The sequence below is a fragment of the Lethenteron reissneri genome, chromosome 68 (assembly GCF_015708825.2).
Source record: "Lethenteron reissneri isolate LAM-NWPU_2019-01 chromosome 68, ASM1570882v1, whole genome shotgun sequence".
NCBI classification, from domain to species: Eukaryota; Metazoa; Chordata; class Hyperoartia; order Petromyzontiformes; family Petromyzontidae; genus Lethenteron; species Lethenteron reissneri.
Genome location: NC_083846.1, coordinates 1,565,910 through 1,576,801, shown reverse-complemented (window position 1 = coordinate 1,576,801; position 10,892 = coordinate 1,565,910). Strand labels below are relative to the sequence as shown.

At 47.5% G+C, this 10,892-nt stretch overlaps 1 protein-coding gene across 1 annotated transcript; it reads left to right on the top strand.

Moving 5' to 3' along the window:
- Positions 1-3,946: 3,946 nt before the first annotated feature.
- Positions 3,947-9,132, top strand: ETFRF1 (electron transfer flavoprotein regulatory factor 1). Its single transcript, XM_061579042.1, has 3 exons — positions 3,947-4,094; positions 6,083-6,135; positions 6,328-9,132. Exons 2-3 carry the CDS (start codon positions 6,091-6,093, stop codon positions 6,589-6,591), a joined length of 309 nt encoding a protein of 102 aa, XP_061435026.1. The 5' UTR covers positions 3,947-4,094; positions 6,083-6,090; the 3' UTR covers positions 6,592-9,132.
- Positions 9,133-10,892: the final 1,760 nt, after the last annotated feature.

Genomic DNA, 10,892 nt, shown 5'->3' with positions numbered 1-10,892 from the left:
GCAACATTGAAAAGACCCGTCAACCCCGGCAGGAGCCACTGCACCAGCCTCTCCCACCGAACCTCCTGCGACGGTCACTCGGGAACGGACTCGATCTGCTCGTGCGCATGTCCACGTTTGACCTTCGGTCTACGACTCCATCACGCGCAATGTGGCACCGCAGTGGTGACTCTTGACATCGCGGGGTCAGCAAGGGTCACTCACAACGGGCAGCAACTTGCCTCTTTTTTCGATTTAAAGCTTTCGTGACTGCAGGGATTCATCTTCTTGGTTCTTTCGGTAAAGTCACGTAGAATGGAAATAATAAAATAATACAAATAAAACATAAAATAATTCTCACGACGTTTCGGCCACAACGCAAGCAGCCGTCCTCAGGCGAAGAACAGGTCGCTGTCTTTCTGACGGACTTGTTCTCCACCTGAGGACGGCTGCTTGCGTTGTGGCCGAAACGTCGTGAGAATTATTTTATTATGTTTTATTTTTATTATTTTATTATTTCCATTCTACGTGACTTTACCGAAAGAACCAAGAAGATGAACTTGCCTCTTGTTAATGCTTCCCCACTTGGTAGGGGTGGTGGGTGAATATTGCGAGTTAGCCCTGTTTGTCTCCAACAGAAGGCGCACAATTATTATATCCACAATAGCGGAGGTTTTATTTATTTGCGGGGGGAGGGGTTAATATAAATGTGTCATTAAACGCGTCTGACGAGCGTGTCGCCTGATAATGCTGCTGATCGTTGTAATTACCGGCGAAACCTCACCGTACTAGAATGGTAAATGTTGTCGTGGGTTTATTCTCCATCACACAATGCTGAGCGCTGAACTAGCAACGAATTGGCACGTTTTGTTTACGTGACAAACCCCTTACTCGTGGGCTGTGTCGGTTCTAGATTTGAAGCTTTCGTGACTGCAAGGATTCTTACTCTTAGGTTTATTCGGTAAAGTCACGTTGGTAAAAAATAATAATTTAAAAAGGGCACAGTTATTTTGCTGTGCCTTTTTACACCTGATGAAGGAAGCTTGTGTTGCCTCCGAAACGTCGTGATTTAATTGATTTATTTTCATTTGTTATTATTTTATGATATTATTTTCTTATGTATTATTTTCTACCTACGTGACTTTACCGATAAAACCTAAGAGTATGGCTGTGTCGGCTTGGCGGCGGGTTTAACGGCACATTTATATTATTTACGCGATCTATCTAGAAAATAACCTCGATTATGGATGACTATATTGGTCGCGAAACCCTATTTCTACTACGTGTTAAACTGACTAACAATAAGTATCGTTTGAAACCCTACAGCAAACCTGGCCTGGGGGTAAGTCACAGGTACGGGTTTAATCCCGACACGTGGCCGAGTGTGATCCGGACACTCCAGGAATCGGCATCTGCGTACCGGGGGTGGCAGGGGTTGCCTTGTGTGCCGAGATCTGGCACCGGTATTGCCCTGTCGTGTTGTGTTGTGCTGAACTTCAATACAGGAGACCGCACAGCATTGATGACCTACTCACTCACCCACCCACTCACCTACTCACTCACTCACCTACTCACTCACTCACTCACCCACTCACCGACTCACTCACCCACCCACTCACCTACTCACTCACCCACCCACTCACCTACTCACTCACCCACCTACTCACTCACCCACCCACTCACCTACTCACTCACCCACCCACTCACCTACTCACTCACTCACTCACATACTCACTCACTCACTCACCCACTCACCCACTCACCCACTCACCCACTCACCTACTCACTCACCCACTCACTCACCCACCCACTCACCTACTCACTCACCCACCCACTCACCGACTCATTTGCTCACTCACCCACCCACTAATTTGCTCACTCACCCACTCACTCACCTACTCACTCACCCATTCACCCACTCACACATTCATTTGCTCAGTCACCCACTCATTCACCTACTCACTCACTCACCCACTCACCTACTCGCATACTCACTCACCCACCCACTCACCCACTCACCCACTCATTTTCTCACTCACTCACCCACCCACTCACCTACTCACTCACCCACTCACACATTCATTGGCTCAGTCACCCACTCATTCACCTACTCACTCACTCACCCACTCACCTACTCGCATACTCACTCACCCACCCACTCACCCACTCTGCTTGCCACCTGTCCAGATTTGACCGGAACGGTCCAGGAATTTGGCATCTGTGTGTCTGGCGGCAGGAATAGATTTGTTCCAAGATGTATGGTACCGGTGTCGGCTGCGTTGAGCTTTAGTGCAGGAGACTGCGTTGTTGTTGATAAATAATCGACCTGGGTCTGACTGAGAGACGTGACTGGGTTTGGTCTGCGGTGAAAACGCTGGCAACCCCTCCACGTGCCCCACGGGTTGAGAATGTTGTTCTAAACCCTTCGCTTGAGGCACTACCAACATTATTATAATCAGCGGCAGCTATTATCTCTCCACTGCTGGATGAAAGCCTCCTATTCAAGAAGTCAGACCCCCTCCCCTCAAATATGACGTCACAAAGCTCTGCCCCCCCCACCCCCCAAAACCATATTTCCATTTAAAAAATAAAAATGCTTCAAATCGCTTTAAACTAAACTATTGTCATTGTAGTGCGTATTTAATGTGGCGCTGCACTCCGATGTTGTAGGAGTGTTGTTATAACAATGAGTGTTGTTATAACAATTATATATTTATTTAAAGCTGCGCATTTTGATGTGACGTCACGTTTCTCAACCCCCCCCCCTCTGACCCCCCCCTCCAGGTGCGTGACGTCATTTATGAGGGGTTTAAGAAATGTGACGTCACGTCAAAATGCGCAACTTTAAATAAATATAGACAACACGTTCTACTTTAATTAAATAGACTTTTTAATAAATGTTTTCTCCTACAACATCAGAGTGCAGCGCCACATTAAATACGCACTACTATGACAATAGTTTAAAGCGATTTGAAGCATGTTATATTTTGGGGGGGGAGGGGGCAGAGCTTTGTGACGTCATATTTGAAGGGGGTCTGACTTTTTGTGACGCCGTGCGACGAGGGGGGGGGGGGGTCAAAAATCGTCCAAAATCGCGTGACGTCATTTATGGACGGCCCCATTCCCCCACGTCCACGTCGCTGCTGCACGTCAATGGGAACCAAGGCGACGACGTTTCGGACCACGGACCTTATTCGCAACGAATAGGCAGTACGGGGTTTGTTCAGATTCGCATTTATCGCGAGACAGAAGTTTGGTAAATTGATATCGCGATATAAAATATCGTATGTCGCTTCATATTTTACTTATATTTTTATATGTATATTTAACATATTATATATTTAATATTATATATATTTTTTTATATAACGATATATTGTATACATCGCGATATAAGTTTTTATATATTTTTTATCGCGATAAAAGTTTCTTAAATTTATATCGCGATATAAAATATTTATGTCGCTATATATTATACATATATAATTATTTTATATGTTTATTTTACATGTACATTTTATTTCGCGATATCAAATTACTACACTTATTTCTCAACATTTAAATATTTTTTTTACTTAATTTCACGTCGTAAATAGTTTTTTCGCCAGTAAAAGAACCCACTGTATTTATATATTCAAGGCAAATAAAAGCACCAACGATAATCGCGCCATAACGATTCTTTACGATAGGGTTATCGTGGAAGTTATATCGCACGATATATCGCGGCGAGGCGATATCGCCCCTCCCCGACGCGTCAACGTCGACCCTCATTTGCATAATTTATGCAAGCCGCCCGCCAACTTTGCATAAATTATGTTAATTACGTAAACAAACAGCGGTGACCAATGGGAAGCCCGGGTCTTGTACTTCACCTCAAAATCCCTACAACGGATAAGAGACCGGGCGGCCAGGGCCACCCCCGGCTTCCTATTGGCCCAAAGCCTCCCGCCCACGTGACCTTCACAGCCCATGCGTGGTGCGAAATCTAAACCGCGGCCTTCTGGCAGCCGCGCATTTTCCTTGGCACCGTGACCGCCTCCGACCCCGGCTTCGCATTGCAACCCTCGGCCCCGTCAGCTCGAGTTGCGGGGAGACCCCTCGCTCATGCCCGCAGAGTAAGAGGGCGCCGCTCGACACACACACACACACACCGCTGAGGCGTACGTAGGCTTCGTGAGATGTTGACTACCTCGCCTGGTGTACAGGAGGTCGTGGGTTCGACCCCGACCCTGACGATGCGTGCTGCTGTATATTTAGAGTTTGCGTTTCTCTCATCATCATCACGGTGGCTATGAGATGTTAACTACCTCGCGTGGTGTACAGGAGGTCGTGGGTTCGACCCCGACCCTGACGCCTGCTGCTGTATATTTGGAGTTTGCGTGTCTCTCTCTCTCTCTTATCATCATCACGGTGGCTAGGAGACGTTGACTACCTCGCCTGGTGTGCAGGAGGTCCTGGGTTCGACCCCGACGCCTCTTGTATACTTAGAGTTTGCGTGTCTCTCACTCTCATCATCATCACGGTGGCTAGGAGATGTTAACTACCTCGCCTGGTATGCAGGAGGTCGTGTGCTCTACCCCGACCGTGACGCCTGCTGCTGTATACTTGGAGTTTGCGTGTCTCTCACTCTCTCATCATCATCATCATCATCACGGTGGCTAGGAGATGTTAACTACCTCGCCTGGTGTGCAGGAGGTCGTGGGTTCCATCTCGGCCCCTGACAACGCCTGCTGCTGCTGTATATTTGGAGTGTGCGGTCTCTCTCTCTCTCTCCCCGTGGTCGCGTGGATTTTTTTCCCGGGTCCGCTGGTTATTTCTTCGCCATGTTTAGAATCAACACCACGTGTTTTAGAGTCTTCTCGTTGAGCAATCATTTGTGGTCGGGTCGCTTCTGAATAAGAAGACCCACTGAGGGTCTTAAACAGGTAAAATACAATAGTTTAGTTAAATTTATGTGTGTTTTAGTGATTTACTTAGCTTCCTATACTTGGCATTCCTGTTGCATTTGTTGTTGTAACGTTGTGAACCACCCCGACTGGACATCTGTGAAAAAGAGCTCCTCGGATTACTCAAGTATTCACACATATTCTCATTCTGAAGGCGGGGAGAGCATAGACGTGGCATCATAGGAGTACCGTACAACAATTGCTGTCTTTCCGTGTCGTCCTATGCCACTCAACACATAGCCTCGCAGCCTATAACACATTGACTTATTATGCATGCTGGTTGACCATCCAAGCACTATCCAGGCAAATTTCCTGCTTGGCTTCTTGCTAATCTGACATGAGGCGCATTTGGCTGCAGGCGGATATGTTGTGGTAAGTCGTCGGGGCAATGACTTGGCTGTGGTAGTGCTATAATGTGGCGCCACAAAGTGATCTCAAAGTCTTTTAACAACGACGTTCTGAGGAATTGGACGCGTCCGATAGGATGTCAACAAGGCGGAGATGGAACGATGGATGATTATTACATCGTTGGATCATACAAAGTAATGGCAGCTGCGGCTTAGGGTGGCGGTCATCCAGCAGTGGATTAAGCATGGCCAATGATGATGATGATGAAGGAAACTCCACGCTCGTGTCCCTAAACCACCAGAGTTTGTTTTCTGCCTAAATCGTTAACTAAACTTCAAACATTGTCGGGACGAAAGCCAATATAAACAGAATTCCTGTCTGTGCCTCCGCACACAAAAATGTTTTAGCCCATCAGCCTATTGGCTTTCCAGATCAATATCAGGCTGAATGTGTTGCTCATAAATATTCCCACTGTTTATATCGAGACGTTTAATACAGCCGCATTGCACTGATTGGTCTGTGCGAGTCTCTGGGTCTCTCGTAAGTCTATGGGTTGCTGTTTCTGTACAGCCTCTTGAGATGTGGGTGCATGTAAATGGTACAGGTAGGAACAACAGGTTCCACACTGCCCACCAGGGATTATTTGTCTGTCTGTCGTGCATATTTGTCTGTCGTGCACGAATGCGCTGTCCAACCAAGTTCCTACCTGCCCACTTCGAAGGAACGTGTTATATGAAGGCACGTTCTGTTTTATTTTATGTAACGAATCTGACCCTTGTCTGGACTCTGATCCCTGTGATTCCTTGCAGCCCACACGATGTCCAACTCGCTGCGCCATGAAGTGATACAGCTCTACAAACAGGTCAGCAATGAGGGGGAGCATCTTCAGCGGTGGATTGAGCACAGCTGCCTTTAGAGAGGCGGTTGTGAGTTCTGGACGTCGCTAGTTTAAAAAAAACTAAACACCGAGACACCCGTTGTTGCGTTACGGATGCAGTACCAGTGTGATTTGTTGCAATACTTCCCGCTTGTAAAATGTGTCGGCCGCGAGCAGCTGCTGTACCTGGGGCGCGAGTACCCCAAGGGTGCCGCCTACTTCCGCGACCGCCTCAAGCGCTCGTTCCAGCGCAACGCGGACGAGCGCGACCCGGAGAAGATCCGCGCGCTGCTGGAGCGCGGCCGCTACGTGGGGCGCGAGCTCGAGGCGCTCTACCACGTGCGCAAGTACCGCGCCCTCAAGCGCCGATACTACTACGACGACACCAGAGCCGGCGGCGTCGGCGGTACCGGGGGCCGTGGCACCAGCGATCAGGACTGACGGCGCTCGACCGATTGGTGGTCGCCGGTGGTGTTCGGCGGGAGGGGATCGGGGTTCGGTGGTTCGGTGGTTCGGCAGAAGCGTTTGGAGTTGCGTGGGTTTGATTCCCGGCGATCGTTTGGGATTAGGTGGCAGAGACAATGTTGTGGACGTGGTGACTTGATATGGACACTGTACGCACCTGATCCTTGTCGGACATTCACCACTCGCCTGACCCTCGCCAGCCACCAGTTCATACAATAGTGGGACGTCCGTTGAAATTCAATCGATAAGCAGCGCTACGGCCAGTAACCACAGTTTTTGGGTAAGAGGTCAGATATTTGTGTAATTCTGACCTTGTTTCCTTAAACTGCATAAACATAAACATCACAAGATTTTTAATGCCACCTTCACGTTATAGGTGGAGCGGTTTATGATGACATATCCCGAAAAACATATGTACATGTAAATAGTATGCATGTATGTTGAACTTATTTTGCGCCGTACGTAGCCAACCGTGTTAAACGGACGTGCGGGGTAAGGACAACAAACTAAACAGACAAAAAGTGACTTTTATAAAAATATACTCTTGTGAGTTGGATCGCACAGATAGTGGACTTTTTGTCCGATGCATATGACAGCATCTTCAGATGGGATTGCATTTTACTTTATAAGCCCAACGTGTGAATGGGGTGTTAAACCCTTGTTGCCACGGTGGATCCTCTTTACGAATTGGCAAAAATGTGTTATTTGACGGATGTCCCTGGAAAAACTTGATGATCCATCTGCATTTAAGATCATTTAAGTGAGCTACATTGGAAAACTGTCATCGACTTTTGATAGTTTATATTGTATCATCTCCCCACAGATGGACACAGATGGATCACTTTTTTCCATTGACTTAATCCACCTCTCAACTGACGCCAACTACTTACTGGACCATGAGGTGGTATGGGTTCTGGAGTTGTTCCCGGGAAACCCGATCAAGTAATTGAATCACGGGAGGGAGTGAATCGTCCCAGTTGTGCCAGCAACTTGCTCAACAAGAGACTCCAGATTAATCGCGTGTTTGCTGACACCAACATTTTAAACTCCAGATCTCAGCACCGCCACCTCAATGCTTGACAGTGTTAACCTCCTATCAGAGGTCGCAACCGGGTACCCGATACCCGTACCCTGCCCGATACCCGGCTACCCGTACCTGGCCGGGTACGGGTACAGGTACCCGTTTGCGACCCTGGTGCGGCCGGGTACGGGTAAGGAATCAAAACCCGTTTGCGACCTCTGCCTCCGATGCAGCCTGACCATTTCTCCAAATGCGTTGCGTCTTTCGAGTTGTACCGTGAAAGCCTCTCTTCTCCGGGAGGGTTACCTTCTTGAAAACGCTCGCGCATGCAGGATTCGCGAATGCAGAAACCCGGTTCCAGTGGGGAAAGGATGGGGTTGCGTTCCTGGGATGAGTGAGCATAGCGGGTAAATGGCAAGTGCTTAATAACAATTACGACAATACGTAATATGTTTTTTTTAATTTCCTTTGATGATGATCTAACAACGGGTTTGCGGTATTCACATTGCCAGTTATATCCCAGTTGGTGCCATGATGTTGTAACAGTATCTCAAAGGGATTTGTCACCGACAACAGAGGAGTGGTCACGTATTGTCTGGGGAGACACCGCGCTAGAATAAAACCTCTTAACGCCAGACTACATTTTGTGGGGAGCTTTTACAGTTATGGGGTATGTCTGACATACTTTAATTGAGGACAGTAGACTCGACTTCGCGTGCTAAATGATGGGGAGAATGGCCATGGATAAGTAAAAATCGTGGATAATCCACAATTATCCATCGATGGATGCACGTGCTCAGTGATGATAACACTTTCCTGCTCCCGCGCAGAAGACTCGGCCCGCTAAGTGGATGATAGCAGAGCCACGCCAATCAACATCAATCAAACTCCGCCCCCACTGTTGTAAAGATATGTAACTCCTGTACTGTAGAGGAGATCGCGTTTGATTCACCGGAGAAAAATGTTTGTTCGGTTTAAGCACGTGACTTGCAATACACATTTCCAAGAATAACAATGTATCACCGTTTTTAGATAATTTGGGCTTAAGGGAAAATCTATTAGTTGTTAATTTATGTTAAAATCTCATGTGCATGGTTAATCCGCAAATCGGAAAAACCGCACACAGATTATCGAGAGTCTAGTGTCATTGCTAAATCACTACATTTCGAAATGCTGCCATGGTAGTTGAAACGAAGACACAAGTTTCTCGAATTCCACCGGCTCTTCACCCCGCAGTATAAATGGCTACACCGCTGTTCGTCAATTGGCAGGTCGCAACGTGGTGGCGTTAAAGCGAGGATACTCCCATCTCTTCCAAGACTTGTGCCCAGCGTAGTAGAGTAAGCCAAACTACCCGACCGATCCCAGAGCGGAGGGCCTCTACCGTCACCCCGAGTGGAGAATCTCTGCCGAGACTCCCGGTGGGGAGAGTGTTGTCTTGTCGAGTCGTGTGTACGTGACGTCGCATGCTTCTTAAATACAAAATTGTAAACAAACGCCTGTTTGCTTCCCTAGTGTGTGTGTGTGCGCGTGTGACCACACCGCGCTTCACTCCCGAATACCACGTGTGAGTGCTGCCCCGGAGAAAGAAATTGAAAACCGATAGCCCACAAGTTTGCATTTGTCCAAAAATTCGGGGTCTTCGTTGAGAGTTGGTGATTGATCAAGTGTACGAGAAAGTACATTTATAAGTTAGTTAAGTGGCTATCGGCGGCACCACGGTGGCGAGATATTAACCCCCTCGCCTGGTAAACAGGAGGTCGTGGGTTCGATCCCGACCTTGACGTCTGCTGTATATTTGGAGTTTGTGTGGATTTTTCTCCAGGATTTTTTCTCCACATTCAGAATCAACATCGCGCGTTTAGAGTATTTGGCTCGCCAGGTCGCTTCTGGAAAATCAGCTATTATAGCTCGGTGGGTCCTTACCTTGTAAATAAAACAATTGCTTTGAATAGATACAAATAAGTAATTTGTAAAAAAAATCATTTGAGAGAAAAATCTTCCAAGATCCAAATGTTAAAAGAGAAAAATTGCTCGTTTGGGGAAACTCATTGTCGCCCTCTACCGAAATTAACTCAGCAGGGTCCATCTTCTTAGTTCTTTCGGTAAAGTCACGTAGAAGGGAAGTAATAAAATAATAAAAATAAAACATAATAAAATCAAATATTTCTCAGCCGTCTTCAGGTGAAGACGGCTGCTTGCGTTGTAGCCGAAACGTCGTGAGAAATATTTGATTTTATTATGTTTTATTTTTATTATTTTATTACTTCCCTTCTACGTGACTTTACCGAAAGAACCAAGAAGATGAATCCCTGCAGTCACGAAAGCTTTAAATCGAAACATCAGCAGGGTCCCTCTCGATTTGCCTTGAGAGTCTGATTCTTTCCTGCTTTAAACAAGTTTAATGATAAATGTATACTAATGATGAATACATACTTGTAATGTTTGTCTTCATGGGCTATACAGGATTCATCTTCTTGGTTCTTTCGGTAAAGCCACGTAGAAGGGAAATAATAAAAATTTACCGAAAGAACCAAGAAGTTGTTTTCCATAGTTGAATTGACAACCTTTGCCCGATTTCCGAACCCGAGCCGGGATGGGGGTGTGGGGGTTGACCCTTGAGAGTGAATTGGGATTGGGTGACCCACCATTCCTGCGGAGGGAGCTGGTAGGAACGTTGGGTTGCTCGGTCAATGGCCAGGGTCAACGGCGGCGTGGTGTATTCCGCAAATATGGCCGACTGTGAGGGCGGGCACAAGCCGGCGTGAGTAGGTTAAACATTGAGTTTTATAAGGGCACCACGGGGTGACCAGCCCCTCCGCACCCAGCCCCACCCTCCCCACCCAGTCCCTCCCCACCCTCCCCACCCAGCCCCTCCCCACCCAGCCCCTCACCACCCAGCCCCACCCCTCCCATTTTTGAATGCACGTCGGACGGACACAATAATTCCCTGTGGGCTGGTGGAACCAGGTGGTTCCTACCAGTATGAGTAATGTGGTTCCTTACTTTGGTGGGGAGGTGGGGGGGGGGGTGCAGAGATGGTTAAAATTAGATTCGAAATCACAAGCGATTCCATCAATTTCCCGGTATCGACCCCCAATTATCTGGAGAGTTGGCCGGTAAGTCCTCGTTTAACGCGGCAGTCGTAGCAGTAGCGGACGCACTCCTGCAAAAAGTGCTGCGTCAAAGCGAAAAAATTTCCCCCCGTAAATAAAACGTGTACGCACGCCGCACCACGCAAGTTGAGATGGCGGGA

Coding starts and splice junctions, on each gene's coding strand:
- ETFRF1 (XM_061579042.1), top strand. CDS start 6,091: ATGTCCAACTCGCTGCGCCATGAAGTGATACAGCTCTACAAACAG. Junction 6,136..6,327: donor TGATACAGCTCTACAAACAG/GTCAGCAATGAG, acceptor GGCCGCGAGCAG/CTGCTGTACCTGGGGCGCGA.